Below are 20,043 nucleotides of genomic sequence, written 5' to 3' on the forward strand. Positions count from 1 at the left end.
ACCAAGTTTTTATTAGTTGTAGAGAAAGAGGTTCTTTTAAAAGCTGTCCTCCAAACTATTCCGACTTATACTTTGGGGATTTTTATGCTCCCTCAATCCATAACTTAAAAACTAAATAGGTTGTTGAAGAAATTCTGGTTGGGCTATAATGATGATCATTCTAAGATCCAATGGGTGAGTTGGGACCCAACCAAATGGGCCTTTCTAAAGAGCTCGATGGATTAGGAATCAGAGATTTTAGAAGTTTAAACATAGCCATGTTGTCTAAACAGTGTTGGAGAATTTTGCAACATTCAAATTCCCTCCTTGCAAGAACTTTCAAGCAAAAATATTTCGCTCAAGTTGACTTCTTGGAATCCAATTTAAGTCACAGATCTTCCTATGTATGGAGGAGCATCATGGTAGGCAAAAGTCTTTTGAATGATGAAATATTTTTGAGAATTGGAAATGGAAAGAGTGTTAGGACTTGGAAGGATAGGTGGATCCCAAGACCCTACTGTCACAGAGTTCAATCTCATATCACAGATCTTGGAGAGGATGCTAAGGTGGTCGATCTCATAGATGCAAATCTGAAGTGGTGGAATGAAAACCTCTTAATTAAACTATTCACCCCTCAAGAAGTTGAAATGATTAAAAGCATCCCTATCAATATTGGGGAAGAGAGGATAAACTGGTATGGTATTACTCCAAGAATGGGCAATTCTCAGTGAAAAGTGCATATCATCTCCATAGGGAGCTTACCACCAGAGTTGATGTTGAAACCTCTATTGGAAGGACTACTAATGGCACATAGAGATCTTTATAGAAATTGCATGTACCAAATATTGTGAAAATTTTTCTTTGGAGAGGTTGTAGAGATGCCCTTCCCACTTTCCCAAAAATGTGCAAAAGGAAGGTTATTGAAGAAAATATATGTCTAATTTGCAGAAGCTCTCCCAAATCAATGGGACATGTGCTTTGGCATTGTTTGGCCTCAAAGAATGTCTGGAGCCAAGGCCTTATCAAAATACAAAAAGTGTCATTCCAAAGTCACTCATTTATAGAGATATGGAGCCAGCAATCTCAAAACTTGAAGAAGGAAGTCCTGCAGGAAGTTGTGATTCCAAGATTGATATGGATGAGGAGAAATTATATCACACATGGTAAAGGATTTAGTCATCCCAACACTCCTGTCAACTGAGCCAGGGAAGAACTACAAGTTTTTAGTTCTTAAGAGAGCCACATTTTACTAAAAGGCAATGCATCACAGATTCTATGCTCATGGAAGAAACCTCTTGATGGTATATACAAAGTCAATTGGGATGCAATCATTGATAAACCAAGTGGTAGGATTGGTATTGGAATTATTATCAGGGATGCTGATGGTCAAGTATTAGGCACTCTTAGAGCTTCTCCGACTCTCCATGTAGAAGCTCTCATTGCATAATCCAATGCAGTGCTGATGGCTGCAAGTTTCTGTCGAGATATGGGATTTAGACAGTTCATTCTTGAGGGTGATGATCTTTTGGTAGTAAACATTCTCAATAAGGAAGTGATAGATTGGAGCTAAGCTGGCCTACTACTCAAGGACACTAAAACATTCTTAACTCATTCGCAGATTGGTTTGTTAATCACACAAAGAGAGAAGCAAATACTACAGCTCACAGACTAGTAAAAGATGCTCTCAATTATCAAGAGGATTTAGTAAAACATTGAAGAAATCCCAGACTGTATTCACTCTATTATTTTGAATGAGTAGTTATAAGTATCTATGAGCAATAAAACATCATTTTATAAATATAAAAAAATCTAATGATCAATGCCCTAGTGAAATTTACTCAAGAACTTCATATAGACCATATAGGAATAAGTACTCCCAAATGAAATTCTAAGGAATGTTTGAATAATAAGGTGTAAGATAGTGAGAACTTATTATCTCTAGAGATTTAATTATTCAATGATAATTTTGTTATTATATATATATATATAATTTTTGGAGTTGATGTCTAAAGAAAAGGTTCTTAAAAAATTCTAATGTACTTTGGGTTTGCAAGAAGACTGATATTATCATAATAACTTCTAAAATCAATCGAAACCAACTTTAGAACATATTCTTTTGTGTTTCAGCTCATATAAATAGCCTTGTTTCATTCACTTCGATTAGATTGTAACAGACCAAGTGGACTTGGGCTCGTGGGCTTTTATTGTCACGAACGGTAGGGACCAGCGTGCAAGGACTGCTGTATTGGATTAGCAGGAACCAAGTTTATGTTAGTTAGTGTCATGGGCTTAGGCCCAAATAGATTAATGATGCAATGGACTTCTTTTATGTTAATTGTTCAAACCATGACCCACGAGTCCTAGTAGATAGGAAGCATTTCATTAGGGAATTCCTACATATAGATGTGGGGAGCGTACTGTTTGTTTTTTGTCCAGAAACTAATAGAACCTTTATTTTCAAGTTTTTCCTTATTCTTCCTCTCTCTTATTCTAGAGGTTCTCACCCTCGAAGTGAGATTGTTCATTTAATCCTTAGGGGTGTGTTACAAAGTGGTATCAGAGAGACACTGATCTCTATGTTATCAATCATGGAATTACTTCTTCAATTGAAATAAAGTTGTGAAATGTATCAACAGCAGTTAGAAACGTTTGGAGAGAAAATTGTTACTATGAAAAAAGAAACAAATGTAGCCATAGATGTCACCATGGAAGAGATTTCTACGGTAATAAAAAATATCATTGAAGAATAAACCGAGGTTGAAACAAATTTTACACAATCTACCACGGTCATAGCTGTAAGTGAAAATGAAGCAAAGGGGGCAAAGAATTTCTTTCAACAATCAGATCGTCCTCCCTTTCGTTTTTTACCTTGGCGTCGACTGTACCTAGCAACAACCACACATTGATCAGAAAAACTGAAGGCCTAGCGATCGGGATGGGTCTTGGCACCACATACTCTCGCGTGAGTGTGTGGCAACACGACCGTGTTGAAATCAATGCACCGTCAGGTACCAATCTCACCAAGGAATCTTCCATTGCTGAAAAACTTTTCTCCATGGGAGGAATTCCAAACAAATGGCCACGACGTGTATGGAATCCTCCATGGAAGCCCACTCCGGTCACTAAAGGAGTTAAGCCCTATCACTACCATCCTTGCTCTATTACCCTTCACGAAATGCATAAGTATCAGCTCACCCATTAGATTAAAAGGGAGAGAGAGGACCCTTGTGGGGTTTTCGGCACCATTCCATCAGAGATCTGGCCCTAGTTCTTATATTTTGATAGCTTTAGACATACACACAAACTCTTTCTTGCACCTACTCGGAGCACTCTTGTGTTGGTAGCAGTTCGAATGAGCAGACTCTACATCCTTCATGTGTTTCAGAACTACCAAGGTGGTTGGGACATTGAAAATCATCATTACTGGATTTTTGTTGGATTTACAGGTGCTTCTACTTTCATTCTTGTTGTCCTCTAGTCTATTTCTACTGGGACTGCTCATCCGGGTTTCGGCCCAGGAATCTGGGTATACCCAGGTCGGAATTGGGATGAATCCGAGTTTCTTAAAACCCGGATTCTGGGTTTTAGGTTGAACCGGTTTTTTTTTTACATTAGAATTCACAAAAATAATAATCAAATAACTAGTGTACTATTTCTTTTTCCTAATGCTACGCGAAAGAGATTACCCAAATATCCCGCTCTTCTTTCACTAGGACTGTCATTACGATTGCTATTCTCGTCTTCAGAAGAAGAAGGTGACGACAAAGACGACATTAGGAAGGAAAAAAGAAATGAAAAACTTAACAAGGACAAAAAGGTATAGATAATGATTCCTAGGAAATCTAACCTGTACAGAACTTGTTGTAGCCTGTAAATGGGACCATTCTAAATACTAGACGTTTCAAGTCGCTAGGCATGTCGCCTGATGTCTGTGATATTCTGTAAGTTGCAAGCCATAAAGTTGATTGGATGTGGAAATTCTAAAAATTCTATATTAAAGACAAAATGTGAGGGACCCAAAAAGTGGCCTCCCAAATTTCAAAGACAAGATCACTGAAATGCAATCTTACTCAATACTCACGGCCGGAACTTCTCTAAACTGACAACACGCTTCCCCCTTTATCATTCTATCTTCTCACCGCAGCCTTTTCACCATCTCCCGTGTAGGAATCCCTATACAATGAGTACTACACACTCTACTCTCTCAAGTCTCTGTCTATCTTTAATAGCTAGAAGACAATCACACCACCGCAGCAAGTGTGATCTTTGCACTCACAAAAAGTGGGTGCTAGAATAAAAGGGTATAGTTGTACATAAGCATTGGAATTCACGTGTGAAACAACAGACTCTCTTCTTGTGTATTTATTTTGATTTTTCAGAAGTAGTGACATTTGAGAATTAATATGACTGGAGTCGTTAGAGAGCGAAGTAGTGGTTTGTTATGAAAATCTGCGAAGTTGAACCCGAATTAAAAAGGATTAAAAAAAGTACAAGGTTTAAACCCGGGTTTCGAGTTTAAAATTCGGTACCCGAACTGGATGTACCTTGATTTTACTATGCAGGTACCGACTCGTGTTTAGTCCAGGCCAGAACCCAAAACTGAAACCCGATCATCCGAGTTCAAAAAATAAAACCCTGCCCGAATGAACAGTCTGAATTTCTGCAGCTTGTGTCTTGTGGTTTTGGTGTTTGAGTATAGGGGAGCATTTGGGTGTTTGGTGTCACGTTGGTAAGGTGTATAAGAATTCTCTTGGTCGAACAATGATTTCGAAGTATTAGAAGTGTGGGGTTTTTATCCGAACAATAACCAAGCAACCATCGACAATGGGAGGATTGGGATTTAGTTACTTGTGTCGGATCTTTGATTAGGCAATGACAGAAGGTACGACGCCGTAGTTGTTTGATGAAATGCCTAAAAAGGCTCTGCAAATTGGAACATGCATACACTATCAGGTTAGAAAAATGGGACTAGAAGAGAATGTATGTGTGGGTACCTCTATGGTTGACATGCATAGGAAACGTGGAAGAGCTGCTTCTTTCAACGTTATCCTCAGCAGTTCTGGAGCTGCTTAGGCTGTTGGGAAAGTTCTTTCATCACTTAGTGGCAAATTGATTGGAATGGTCGTCTAGGTACCCATTGTGGATGTTTCAGTTGTTGACCTCATGGTTAGGCTTAAGAAGAAGGCAAAATATGAGGAATTTGGCGGTATTCTTAGTGTTAAGCACAATTCACCTGTCTCCATTTTCATTTTCTACCGAGATTCAAGTGCAAAGTATACAATAGAAGGTGTTTTTGAGATATCTGAAGCCCATTATACTTTTCTTGTGATCTGTGGTGGAGGGCAAAGGAGATATCGCATGGTGTTGCAAGTTGTAATAGATAAAAATGCTGCTCTTCAATCACTCGATGAATTGCTAATTAGGGTTATTTTTGGGTGGTATGAGATGTTTCTTAAAATTGGGTTGGATTCTTGGGATTTCCTTATAGAGCTTGTTTTTGCTCTAAAGTTCCTTATCACCCCATTGGCCCTTTGATAGAGGAAGAAAAATATACCCTTTCAATTTAGCTCTCTCGGAACGCACCATCAATATGAACTATGATGGTCTTGCTAAAGATCGTGTTGAGCCAATAGATAATGCGAATGATTTGAAGAAACGTGGGGGTCTTGATGTGGATATACAAGAGCTTAATCACAGCGACCCATATATAAGGGGACTTGATGCATGGGTTCTTAGGAAAGCCAGTCAGATGAATGTGGTAAAAGCTAGTTCCAAACAAGCTATCTCTCTTGTGGGTGGTGATCGAAAGCAGATGACTCAAGCTCATGGCTTTTTAAATCAATTGGTGTGAAGCCACCTAAAGGAATTTTGATTTATGATTATGGACTCCTGGGATCCGGAAAAACATTAATATTAAGGGTTGTTGCTACTAAAAATGGAGCTTTCTTTTTCTGTATTAATGGGCGGGAGATAATGTTCAAATTGGCTGGAGAGAGTGAGAGCAATCTTCAAAAGGCACTTGAAGAAGTTGAAAAGAATGCTACATCTATTATTTTCATCGATGAGATTCATTTTATTGCTCCTAAGAGGGAGAAGACACATGGCGAGGTTGAAAGGCAAATTGTTTCACAATTGTTGACTCTTATGGATGGATGGAAATATCGGGCTCATGTTATTATTATAAGGGCTACATATTGTCCAAATAGCGTTGACCCAGCTTTGAGAAGGTTTGGTCGGTTCGATAGGGAAATAGACATGGGTGTTTCTGATGAAGTTGGGAGTCTTGAAGTTCTTCGCATCCATACCAAGAACACGAAGCTCTTTGATGATGTTGGCTTGGAAAAAATCTCAAAAGTTACCCATGGGTATGTCGGTGCTGATCTTGCAGCTCTTTGTACAAAAGTTGCACTGCAGTGCATTAGAAAGATGGATGTGATTGACTTGGAAGATGAATCCACTGAAACTGAGGTACTTAACTCCATGGTCGTTAACCATGAGCACTTTCACACTACTTTTGGAACAAAAAAAGAAAAATAAAAAACCCATCTGCTGTGCCTGAAACTAATGTAGAAGTGCCTAATACTAGCTGGGGGAACCTTGAAGGCCTTAAGAATGTAAAGCAAGAACTTCAAGAGACTGTTCGGTATCCAATGGAGCACCTTGAAGGTCATTATTTCTTGCTTAATGTTTTTCTTGTTCTTCAATCCATGTAGGAGAGAGAAAGAATTGTGCGAGAAGTTATCTTAGACTAAAACCAATCTTGCAGTGCAGCCACGAGCAAGATTCTTAGGCTTAATTGAGTCATACCTAATTATTCAAACTTGGCCTCAATTGCCATGCAAACCTTCAAGGTGCTTGCTATTACACTACTCTCAATGGGTGCTCAAAATTTCATATATCTGCAATGACCTAGTTGTCCTCGTGAGAGAGAAAGAAAACTTGAGCAAGATTATCAGTACTAATATCACAAAGAGATGCACTGAAAAACCTTTTAATCTTTGCGTTACAAAAAAATGTTTGCATTACAAAAAAATGCACAACTTCAGTGATTACCCACAAGATTCTCAAAGGCAAAATAATGGTTTTGTAGCACCCCAATAGAAGGCTCAAACTACATGATTTATATTCTAAAAGGACTAGTCAATGATATAATTAGAATCTCATTAAAACATCTAAAGAACAAGAACTTCTCATTCCCAACGTCCTCGTCTGGCTAAACCATCCTAAATGGTATGGCTCAAGTCCCACATTTATGGGTGCGATACGCATAGTCACATCGTGGTGTACCGCTCCCCCTATTTTGAGGCATTGGCACCTCTGGTGTGCACCGCTTCTTTTAGCCACCGCTACCCCTATAGCAATGTGTAGCTTCTAGCCCTTCCATGGAGGAAATGCGCAATATCATGGTGATTGGAAATGCTTGAGAAGGCCATGCTTGAGAGCTTAAGACTTTAGCCTTAATCTTAGTTTTACGTGCTAAGCTTATAATACAAATAAATAAATGTCAATTTTTATCAGTTTAAATTTTTAAGATAAGTGATGATTACATAGTATCAGAGGGTAGAGTCACTTGTTCCAAAAACTTAGCTAATGAGAAGTAGTAAATTTAATTATTTGTATTATAAGTTTAATACTAAATTCCAAGAAAACAGCAAATTCTTATAAAAGAGCAGTCAAATAGGCAAATTATTCCCACAAATTTAGTTTAAGCACGTTTCTCAGCAGAGGGATCCACTTAACAAAACGTGGCCGAGCCACTTCCACAGCTGATAGGAGATATATAAGATGCACCCATGATCACTATGAGAATGCTTGGGAATCGGCGTATTTGGTTTTAATAAGAAGTTAAGCCACTTGGAGGTTACCTTGACAACATCAAATTGCTTTGATTTGTAATTTTGTTCAAACTTTCCACCATCCCTAACAACTCACAGCTCCTATAAACAATTGTGCTTTGCGTCCTCCGATTTAATACATTCAACTCGATCAAAGTCATACATCGATGCATGGCAAGCACAAGTCAACGAGTTAAAAGTTGTCTTTATACAGTACAAACCAAGAACCACCAAAACATAATTTTCTTAATATAATATAAAAATAGTCCAATAACCAATAAAAATCACTTTAGAAATACATGTGTTATAATGAAATTTTTAAACATATTTTAAAAAAAATAGAATTACATATAATACTTATGGAAAAATCTAATTGTAAGCGATTATGCATACTAATACGCACACCCATTAAATATGATTAGTCAGAAAGTAGATTTTATTGAAAACATTACTTATTTGAATTTAGAATATGAAGACAACAATATTAATATGCAGATTGGTACGCAAACTTGCTTATACATAATAAAACTCAATACTTATTAAGAAAAACTAGTCTTGCTAGAGAAGATGCCAAAGTGCCATCAAGTTGCATAGTGCACTTAGGGCTGGTTTGAATAGTTAAATGGGATAATGTGTTTTTAAATGAGTTGAATAAAATATTATTAGAATATTTTTTTATATTATTATTATTTTGTGATTTAAAAAAATTGAATTGTTTATTATATTTTGTGTGAAAATTTAAAAAAATTATAATGATGAAATGAGATGAAACCATCTCCAAATTCAAATAGTACCTTAACCTTCAGCTGATATCATAAAAATTATCACCAGTCAAATATATGTATTTTGTGAGGTAAACAAATATTAGGTCGAAGCAAAATTAAAGAAACTATCTCGTGCACTTTAGCATCATTTGTGAGTGCTTTGGCACTTTACTTTCTTGACCCATTTCATATTGCATCATTTTTTTTTATTAAAATGATCCACTTTCTTTATCCAATCTAGAAATACATCCCATCAGCATGGAAGTGAGGGACTTTAAAATGTGAAAGGATTGTGTACAATAAACTTTTTAGAACAAAAATCAAACGATTCTATTATGTAGCTGACATGGCACACTTCAGACCTTGCTCCATGTTTGACAGGGGACAGTCATGTATACTCACATCAAACTTGAAGATGGCTTATTCAGGGAAGAAAAAAACAAAAGACACTCGAAGATGAGCTTTATTATTACAGATAACAAGCAAGGCTCCAATCAAACAATCATCAAGTTCTCCTTTTTCCTCTCTCCTTCTGAAAAGTTTTTCTAAAACCCATTTACCTACTCTTCCGCGGTTTTGGCTCGTGCTTCCTCTTTTTCTTAGTATTTTCCGACGTTGTCGTTCAACTTTTGTCCTATCTTTTCTTTTATTTTTCAGAAATAGCAAGAAGATGGGTCAATCTATTGCTTTTTGGCCACCTTCGAGTATCACACACAGCTTCGCAAGATTTCCCAATTGCCAATCTGTTAGCTTCTGAAAGAACCGTGTTCAATCGAGTAGCACATGATATCCATGCACCACTATGTTACGGTGCGTGTTCTACCATTATGTGTGGTAGAAATGGGATCAGTGGCCTTGGATCTTGTAGATCTAACATACGGCTTCTCACAAGCAATGGCCTCCCATGCACCTTCATAGCCACTTACGGTTGGTTGCCAGCGCATCGAACCATCTACCAGATGCTCTTTTCTTATATTACCGCTTATCCTAACCAAAGATTGTGAGGAAAAAAAGTGGGTGTTTCTTTCAACCAAACTTGACCAGCAAAGGATAGCACAACACAATCTACTACCGTAAAAAAATCACTTTAAGTGGCAATCCCTTGTAAAAAATGGGTAGGAGCCAATGGCTTCAGATCCTACTTTTCTTTTTCTTTCTCATGTTATATTAGCTAGTTTGGGAATTATTGTTGATGCCTTTCACCTTTTGAGTTTAGTATCTTACAACTATTTAATATTAGGAAAAAAAAAGCAAGGCTACAATATGTAGGAGGGATATTCTAGCCCCTAAAATCTTATAGTAAAACCAGTTTTTAAAAAGGCCTCGGTTATACAAACTATCTCATCTCATTTAATTATTATAACTTTTTCAAACTCTAATACAAAATATAATAAATAATAATAATTCTATTATACCGCTTCATTTTGACCGCTCATGTATTTAATTTTTTTTTAATTTTTTCTTTTACTTACTGATTGAGAAAATGACTATTAATGTATTGATGTATTTTTTTATTTTTTAAAAATATTTAAATATGTTAAAAAAATATAAAAAATAAAATTTATACTAGTGGATACGCCAAGCGATCAAAGCTGGACGACACATTAGTACTACTCAATAAATAATTTAATTTTTTAAAATTTTAAAATAAAAATAATATTTTATTTAATTTTTAATTTTTATCTTACGATATAACTAATATTATTTAAAAATAATAATATGATTTTTTTAGACCTCAAATGATCACTGTAGGAGCGTTTTTGGTACTCTATTTCGACTCGAAGCATTGAAGTATTGACGTGAGATCTCAAAGGTAAAGAGAGAAACTGTTTAAACGCTAAAATGAGAAGAGAAAACGGAAAGGGAGGAAGATGCGCGGTGGGGGCAGAGACCCACAAAAGTTAAGCCCTGAGAAGAAGAGAAAGAGAGAGATGGCGAAAAGGGGGCTTTACAGAGTCTGGTAGTGTGCTTGACAGAGTGTGCGGCGGAGAGAAGACAGATTGAGAGAGCAAGAGTCCTAGCTAGCACTACTGATGGAGAGCCAGAGATTGGATTACAGTGCATTCCTTTCTTATAACGAAATTATTATACAATTATTTAGTCTGGATTTTTGCTTTTATTTTTGGAATCCAAACATAGAATTAATCCTAAGTATGTTGTCTTCGACGAACTTGGTATGGTGGTGTCTTAGGAAATATGTGTTTCCCATGTGAATAGAAAGATATTGGCAACTCATATCAAACAGAAAAAGAGAAGCAGCTCAGAGAATAAATTTAGCCAAAAAAAAAAAAAATTTTTGAGTGGGAAAGGGCATTACTTTGGTTTGGTGGAGCAGTTGCACGATAAGAGCAGTGGTAAGGTAGTCTGGTTGGTATTCTGTTTTCAGGCAAATAAATACGACAGATATAACACTGATAACAAAACAAATAAGAGCAGTGGTAGCTTAAGAACTGAACAATAAAATAAAATAGGACATGAGTAGTGGCAATTGCTCATTTCGGCACAAGACAACGCTCAAGTTAAAGGAGTGAAGAAGACAAAAGAATTATGTGGGGTTTTATCTTTTATCGATCAAATCAAATGTTGTATTTGCATTTGCATTTGCATTTACTCACCTCTGTAAATCAGCTGTTGTTTTATTCCGACACTGTGCTGCATTATACCCAAACCAAACGTATCATAATGCATTACATATCCTACGTTCAAATACATATGAGTGCTCTACTTTCACTCTATTTTTTTTTTGGTTCTTCATCCACTTCCACTAGTTCCACCGGTCCATCTCTTTTGCTATCCATCCGCATCCAGATGCTTTTATCTCTTTTGCTATTCTTCAGATCTTCTCAACAAGATTTTGTCTTTCTAACTTCCAAATCCATTGCTCACTCTTGTACCACTTTTTACCCTCTCCAAGAAATCTTAGCCATTTCCATTGAAGAAAGGAGAAAGAACCCCAACTCCACTACCATTTCTTTCACCACCTTATCCAAATATCTTTGTATCCCTTCCACACTCCGTGATAATCTTCACTAACTAACGTATGTCTCCGTGATAGAATCCAGATTTAGCCAAAATGCAGGCCGTCTGGCGACTCTGAGATGGGTCGGTGGTGTTGCTGAGCTGTTCCTGTGATCTTACCCAGAAATTGAACGATGATACTCTTGAAGATTCTAGGGTTTTATGCGTTTTCTGGTGGGTGATATGCTATTCGTTGGCGTCTTTAATAGCTGTGCCGTCGTGGGTTTCTGTGAGTTGGCGAATTCGGGTTTTGCATGGTTTGCTCTGTTTCAAGCGAACTGTGAAAGTAGGACATTTCGCCCTTTGTTTGTTGGGTAGCTCAAACCTTGGAGAAGATTTTGGGATTTCTACTCAAACCCCATCATCCTAATCCGTAGGGAGATCAGGTATTTATTTGCCTCCTGCTGATAATATCTGCTACGGTTTCCTATGATTCTAGGTCCAAATATAGAAACTTTATAAGAGTAAGAGCTGGGTTTGGTTTTCTTTTTTTTTGGTTGATCATATAAACCTAACAAGAAGATTTCTCTCTCGAGTGTATAATTTTCTTCGCTTTTAATTTCAATTATTGTTTGCTTTAATTTTTATCAATGGGGAAATGGCGAGGAATCAGGCTTTCAATTCCTTGGAGAAATGAAATCATGCTTAAAAGATTCCCCGAGCCTTTGAGAGCTTCTTTTACAAGGATTCCAAAAGGAAAATAAAGGTATTCTGAGCTGAGGCCATAAGGGGTTGCAACGGTTGAAAGCTTCAAAGCTGCTTTATACCACCCTCTACCCTCCCTGAGAATATAACTGTTCCTTTTGACACTCCCAAGACCGTTGTTGTTTACATTTGGTAGAGATAGACGTTGCCTCCAAGTATGAGATTTGAAGCTTCTTTGCTCAGATTTGCATGTTTCCGCAATTATTCTATGGATCTGATGGATTAAATATATTTCTTGTTGTTGTCCATCTGGTATTCTCTGGGATTTTACAAGCTCAAAATTTCAGTGGCATTGAGCTCAAACTGTCAAATATTCCAAAGCATCGATGGGGCTTCTTCTTTGGAGTCTCTCGATGCCTATTCTCCTGGTGTGGTTCTTCTGCCCGCCATCCCTAAGGGCTCAATCCACCTATGGGTCTTCAAGAAGCACTGCTCGTGCGCTTGATGTGCTGCTCCAAGACTATGCTTACAGGGCTTTTGTTCATCCAAAGACAGGCATTCCCTATGATGGGATCGTTCCCTCAAATTTTACTGGGATCAAGATTACTGCAGTGAGGTTCAGGAGCGGTAGCTTGTATAGAAGAGGTTTCAAGATGTACAAAGAGTTCCACATTCCCATTGGAGTTATTGAGCAACCATATGTGAAGAGGCTTGTTTTGGTCTATCAAAACTTGGGCAATTGGTCTATGGTTTATTACCCATTACCTGGTTATACATACTTAACTCCAGTGCTGGGTCTTCTTGCTTATAGTGCTTCAAACTTGTCAGCTACAGGTTTACCAGAATTGAATGTAACAGCAACTGGTGATCCCATATTAATTAGGTTTCCGGATGTGAAATCACCCCCTCATGGGGCTGTTACAAAATGTGTTTGGTTTGATTTGCATGGTTACCACAATTTCAGCAATGTGGCATCTGGTAATACGTGTTCAACAATCCAACAGGGGCATTTCTCCATTGTGCTCGAGTCTATTGCTCCTTCTCCACAACCAATCAAAGTTGGGATAATTGTTGGATCTGTGCTCAGTGGATTAGCGTTCTTGGTATTATTAACATTGCTGGTTCTGTGGGTGCAGAAGTTCAAGCACCGGAAGAAAATGCAACAGATGGAGAGAGCTGCAGATGTAGGAGAAGCCTTGCACATGACAATGGTTGGGAATGCAAAAGCCCCTGTTGCAACGGTGACTCGAACACAACCAGTCCTTGAGAGTGAATATGCTCCCTGACTCCCACGATGGGTACAAAGCTTCCACCGTCATCCAAATACCATTAATATTCAAGTTCAATTCCTGTAATCAGAAATTCTTCCAAATCACACCTTTTTTGGGGGTGTCTCCTTTCACTTTTTAGGATGTTGGTTTTTAGTGTGGTTATTGATATAGGATTTTTGTGTAATCACTCACATAGCGGTCCATAGTTTTATCATTCATTGTGGCGTGTAGTTCAAAGGGATTTTATATGTGATGAATTTAGTTGTCCAAATTGACAAGGAATAAGATTTTCTGATGGCACATTTCTCTTTTTGTTGTTGTGGCTGTTGATGTCTGAGAAATGTAATAGGAAAGTCAATTCATAATAATGATCATGATTTGGCATGGCAATGTTCCCAGTTTAAGCTTATTTTCTCTAGCAACTGGTTTCAATCATCCCTCGCTCCCATTGTAAGCAAATCCATATCGCGTTTTGTGCAGGTAGCCTTGAGACAGATATGATAAGCATATTTTTGCCTGATCCCTTCTATGTAGCAGAAGCAGGTCATGTCTGTGATAGACCCATTCCTTGATAATAACTGTGAGCGGTAACAACAGGTCATGTCCTATGAAAAGAATAGTGGTCATTAGTGGTTGAACGTTTTCTTTTAAGCACGCAGGTGAGGTGGGCACGACATGGCCGTAGACAGACAGTCACAAAGTATAGTTAAGATCCAGCTCTACACAATTGCTTCTGGTGGTCACCTAGCCATGAAAATGAATTGGGCAGGTAAAGCCTTTTACTACCCTACACGGTTTGCCCAACAGAAAACACGATTCTTTTAAAACCTAGTCAGTCCAATTAAAAAATAAAATTAGTTCTTCTATTTCTTTGTTTCTTGTAATAAGGAAAGTTTCTTTGTGAAGGTGGTTATTGGTATTGTGTTTCACTGCCTAAGCAACTCTGTGCTGCTAAGCTTGGTGTGGATCATGTTGAGATAGAGAATAGGGGGCTTGGCCGTGGTACCTCTTATACCTAAGTTAGTAGTAGGAAGAGGGTGACCAAACAAGTGTAGGAGAAAAACGTTCAATTAGAGAGAAAGAGAGAGAGCGCCCCCCCCTCCCCCCCGGGCGAGGGTATGTGGGGATATTTATATACCTGGCTAGTGTGATATTCTAACAAAGGGATTCAAGGAGGTGTCGTTCATACTTGTCAACCGGATCGTGGAGGTGTCGCCCACATCGCCTCCTACCGCGTTCCATGTCAGCCTTTCGTTAGGTGGCAAGGCCCCACGCCTGATCATGGTGACCACTGACACCTCAGTCCAGGCCGTGCTATGCTTGGCATTGTCTTCCATTTAATGCAGCATGGCCATGGTTAGGCGATTTCGTCGTCGGTACTGGAGTGCAAGGGTTGTCCCTAGCAACCTACTCCTGAGTTGTCGGTGCCTCCGCCTATGCTGCTTTCAGTGCTTAGGTGTCAAGGTCATTCCTAACACCTTAATTTGACCCTGACGCATTGATTGTGGGTGATCAGGAGCAACTCATACTTCTAACCGAGCCCCACTTAAGGCACGTTTACTACATTTTTCCACTATGAGCCTTCTGGGTCAACTTGGCCCTTTTCAGCCTAGTCTTGGCCCATGTTACTCAAGCTACTTGGGTCAGGCCCGTTCGGTCCAGCCCAGCTTTAGGGGATTACTCATCTCACAGTACCATGTGAATTCTTAGCATATTTCTCCCGTGGGGGTATTGACGGACATTCGGTGGGCCCATAATACATCGAGAGTTCTTCGGCCTATATCCCCTTCTGGTCCCCCAGCTTATTCTTTAGGATGTTCATCAAGATCTTGTTTGTTGCCTCTGCCTGTCCATTGGCTTGCAGGTGCCTCGGAGATGCGTACTTGGCTTTGATCCTGAGCTTAGCACACCACTCCCGGTAATGTGAGCAGTTGAACTGTCTGCCATTGTCTGATATAAGGCTCTGAAGAATGCCGAACCGACAGACTATAGATCTCCAAAGGAACTTGTGATGGATTGGGCTGTGATGGTTGCATGTGCTTTCGCTTCCACCCATTTTGTGAAGTAGTCGACTGGTACTACTACAAATTTCACTCCTCCCTTACTCCCGAAAAATGGGCCAATAAGGTCAAGCCCCCATTGTGCGAAGGGAACATGATGGATGTCAGTCCTTCTAACAGACAGTGGGGGACTGGCGCATGTTCTTGGCACCTGGGGCATTTCTTCGCGAAGTACTCTGCATCCCAGAGGGAGTGAGGCCAGTAGTATCCCGCACGCGTGACCTTGGCTACTAGCTCTCTTCTACCAGAGTGATTTCTGCAAATTCCTTCGTGTATCTCGGCTAGGACGTACTAGGCTTCCTCAGACGAGATGCACCTCAAGAGGGGCTAAGAGAAACCTCTCCTATACAAGACTCATTCCAACAACGTGAAACGCGCTTCTTTGTTTCTAATCTTTCGTGCTTCTTCCTAGTCGTCCGAGAGCAGGCCTTCATCGAGGTACTTTATGATATCTACAACTCACTCTAGCAGTGCTAGTTAGATGATGGATACGTTGATCCTGATAGCTGGTGTGTCAATCGTTCGGGCTATAGTATGACTTGGAAGAGGGGCCTCTTCCTGACCCGAGGCGGCCTTTGCCAAACGGTCTGCTTTGTGGTTCTCCCCCTTAAGAATTTGCTAGATATGGAAATACTTGAAAAGGTCGCGCGCCTCCCCCACCTGTTGGATGTACTTTTTCAGTTTTTTCCCTTTGGTGGCGAACTTCCCTGTCACTTGACCAACTACCACCTACGAATCGGCTCTCACCTCAATCTTAGTGGCTCCCAATGACCTCGCTACCGACATTCCCACCAATAGTGCCTCATACTCGGCCTCGTTGTTGGTAATCTTGAAGCCAAGTTTGATCATGTAATCACACTCCTTCTCGAGCTCTGTGATGACGTGCCCCCTACCCCCCCTAGCTTATCAGGACAAGCCGTCGACGTAGACCTGCCAGGGCTTGCCTTGGGTGCAATAGGCGTTCCTCTAGAAAGTTTGAGAATTTGGCTAAGAAATCTATCAGTACTTGCCCCTTGATTGATGTGTGAGGGAGGAACTCAATGTCGAACTCACTCAATTCAATCGCCCAATTCGTCATTCGGCCAAACACATCAGGTTTCTGCAATATTTTTCTGAGGGGAACATCTCTGTTTGGGGGTATCTAGCCTCGACTCCTACAAAATCTTGGCTCGTGTAGTAGACAGGTCGTTGACAGCAGACAAAGCGTTCAAGGTCACTGCCAAGTATATGGTCAAGCTTTCTTCTGGCTTAGTCTGAAACCTTTCTGAGGACCTTGAAGAAATGAAGGCAGCGGTCGATTGACCGTGCGATGAAACGGTTCAGGGCCACAATTCTCTCTACCAGCCTTTAAACCTTGTGGACTGTCCGCGGCGGCGGCATGCTTACAATCGCCTCGACCTTTCTGGATTGGCCTCAATTCCTCACTCTGAGACCATGAAGCCCAAGAACTTCCCTAACTCGACGCCGAAGGCACACTTTTAGCGGGTTGAGCTTCATCTGGTATCTCCTCAACACTGTGAAGGCTTCCCCAAGGTCGACAATATGTGCACGGGTTTTTTTGCTTTTAACCAACAGGTCATCCACATATACTTCCATGTTCTGTTCGATCTGCTCCCCAAACATCCGATTAACCAGCCGTTGGTAAGTCGTACCAACATTCTTTAGATCGAACGTCATAACTTTGTAGCAGTAGAGTCCCCGGTTAGTGATGAAGGTTGTCTTTTCCTAGTCCTCTGGGTTCATCCTGATCTGGTTGTACCCGGAGTATGTGTCCATGAAACTGAATAGGGGGTACCCGACCGTCGAATCCATTATTAGGTCTATGCGCGATAGGGTGAATCTATCATTCGGATAGACCTTGTTCAGGTCTGTGAAGTCAACACACATTCTCCATTTCCCACTTGCCTTCTTCACTAGGAGAACGTTAGAAAGCCATATGGGATAGTGGGCTTCCCTAATGAACATTGTGGCTTGGAGACAGTCCACCTCCTTGACGATGGTTGCGTACTTCTCTGCACTAAAATTGCGACGCTTTTGCTTGATCTTCTTAGCCTTGAGATCCACACTCAGGTGATGTTCAATGATCTCTTTGTCGATTCCAAGCATCTCTTTGTAGCTCTAGGAGAACACGTCTTGGTACTCAATGAGGAGCCGCTTTACAGACCTTCTTAGCTCGAGAGCCATTTTGGTTCCCACCCGAACGGTCCGTTCGAGTCTTTGCAAGTCCACAAACACCAACTCCAGGGGCTTATTGAGCTCTTCCTACCAGAGCACGTGCTCATCCCTGACTTCTTCATCCAACTCTATCAAGATCAGTGGTGGGTGTGGGTCAGTAGCCTCTCACACTCCTTCAAGGGCTTAGACCTTTTTGGCCTCCTACTTCAATTCCCACGCGTAGCACTCTTGTGCCAGAACTTGCTCGCCACGGTTCTTCATCTTTAGGTGGAATGTGAAAGTCACCGCCCTCAAGTTGTTCAGGGTTGGTCGCCCTAAGATTGCATTGTAGAAGGATGAAGCTTTCACCACAAGGAAATTCATTATGGTAGCTGTCGTTGTTAGGGCCTTCCCTGTCAGGATGGACAAGGTGATGGCATCAATCGACTGGACTATGTCTCCAATGAAGCCTTTGAGGGGTGTTGGGGCAGGGCATAACCGATCGGGAGTGATATCCATTCAGACGAAGGCTTCCTAGAATAGGATATCGACATAACTGTCGTTGTCAATCAGGACCTTTCTCGTAGTGTAGTTGGCAATCTGCATGGTCACTTCCAATGCGTCGTCATGAGGGTTGAGGATGCCATCCTCATCCTTCTCATTGAAGGTTATGATTCCCCGAGTGGCTCCTGGAGCTCAAGACCGCCCTTCCGATAGTGAACACTTTTTCATATCGGGCCCTTCTGGATTGGGACCTCCGTGCTGAGAAGGTGGTCCCTCCCCTAGTGTATCCCTTATCAATCATGCAAATTTCACCCATGGGGTCATTTCCTCTTGTCAGGCTCCTTTGGCATGGACTTACTCTGGGCTGTCCTCCCGCCCTGCTGGCCTTTCACTTCTCCATTGCCGCACACGACCATCGGGTCGTCGGGTGCATTGCTCGTCACCCTGTTGGTCTAGGAGGGCTTCGAATTATTCCATTTTCTGCTTCCTGCTGAAGCAGTCTTTTGTTCGATGGCTGTCAGTGCGGTGGTAGGTGCAGTATTTAGGATGGGTCAGGCCTAGTTGTTGTTCCTCCTGCAGGCTCGGGTTTCTTTCGGCCTCCACAACCATGTTGGAGTGTGTGCGTGGTCCGACCCGCCCTCAAGCAAGCTCTTCTTCCTTGCGTTTGGTCTCATGCGCTTTCTTCCTGTTACGTTCTCAACTCGCACTGCCGCTCTGCCTGGTGGCTTTCTTGTCTACCCATTCCAACTCGATCTTCCGAGGAGCAGTCAGCGCAAGTGTATCTTTGGTGTTGATGAAACCGTCGGCTCAGTCCATGAACTCCCTCAATGAAGTGGGGGTTTTTCATGCGATCTCGATCATAAAGGGGTTACGAGGCCAAACCCCCCTAGCAGAGCCGCCAAAGTGATATTTTCATCCTGGTCGTCTGTTATCATGCGCTCCCTATTGAAGCAAGAGAGAAATGACTTCAAATTTTTGTCGGGGTGCCTCCTTTTCCTGCTTGTCATGAACTGCGTCAGGAAGAGATGTGCCAACTCCTCGAAGTTGTCAATGGTACAAGTGGCAGGGACCTGAACCATTCTCTCGTTGTACCCTTTAAAGTGAGAGGAAATACCTTGCACGCGACTTTTCTTGGAAACCCATGCAGGGTCATATGAGATTTGAATGTTTCCAGGTGCTCCAGGGGGTCCCTAGACCCTTCGCATCTATCTACAGAACCTTGAATCTTGGGGTCCCTCAGCGCTATATTGCAGGTCCATGCTGGTGAGCAGCTAGTCCACCGTGGACGTCGTGCCCATCCGTTTAGCCATCTCGACGCATTTGTCCCCGAGTTCACAAAGCTAGAGGTGCATCATGCGCCTCTCTTCTTCAGCCGCCATAACCTTAGGGATTCGCCTTCCTCCAACTCTCTGTTGGTTCTGGCATTCTTTTGGCAGAGAGCCGTCACTTCTTCCATCAGCTTCCGTATCGTTTCACCTTATTTGTTAGCTCTTGCTTCCATTGCTTCAGATTGTTCTTCTTCATGATGTGAGGCTTGGGAGCGCACTGTTGCTGGCATGCAAAGGACATGCTACTATAGGGGAAAAAAAACAAAAAAAGATCCCATGGACGGCGTCCCTATTGGTGTCGTGTTCCACTTCCTGGGCAACTTTGCACTACTAAGCTCGGTTTGGATCCAATTAATATCTAGTCGCTTAAAATGTTTAGCCGCACCTCCCTTCTCTTCCACTCAATTGATATTAACAGCAATTATTAATTTGTGATTATTTTTTTTTTCAAGTGGCTTGTAATCTCCTTATTCCACTCCAATATT

At 40.9% G+C, this 20,043-nt stretch overlaps 2 protein-coding genes across 3 annotated transcripts; both read left to right on the forward strand.

The window, feature by feature from the left end:
- Window positions 1–5,569: 5,569 nt before the first annotated feature.
- On the forward strand, window positions 5,570–11,966 carry LOC108989967 (cell division cycle protein 48 homolog). Its single transcript, XM_035689595.1, has 3 exons — window positions 5,570–5,737; window positions 5,833–6,447; window positions 11,721–11,966. Exons 1-3 carry the CDS (start codon window positions 5,570–5,572, stop codon window positions 11,964–11,966), a joined length of 1,029 nt encoding a protein of 342 aa, XP_035545488.1.
- Window positions 11,254–13,824, forward strand: LOC108990032. 2 transcript variants are annotated; one of them, XM_018963874.2, is made up of 2 exons: window positions 11,254–11,982; window positions 12,210–13,824. In XM_018963874.2, the coding sequence occupies exon 2, from the start codon at window positions 12,628–12,630 to the stop codon at window positions 13,525–13,527; it is 900 nt and encodes a 299-aa protein (XP_018819419.1). In that variant the 5' UTR covers window positions 11,254–11,982; window positions 12,210–12,627; the 3' UTR covers window positions 13,528–13,824. The 2 variants fall into 2 exon arrangements, with proteins under 2 accessions (XP_018819419.1, XP_018819420.1); XM_018963875.2 differs by having other exon boundaries at window positions 12,576–13,824.
- Window positions 13,825–20,043: the final 6,219 nt, after the last annotated feature.

Source organism: Juglans regia, chromosome 4 (assembly GCF_001411555.2).
Source record: "Juglans regia cultivar Chandler chromosome 4, Walnut 2.0, whole genome shotgun sequence".
NCBI classification, from domain to species: Eukaryota; Viridiplantae; Streptophyta; class Magnoliopsida; order Fagales; family Juglandaceae; genus Juglans; species Juglans regia.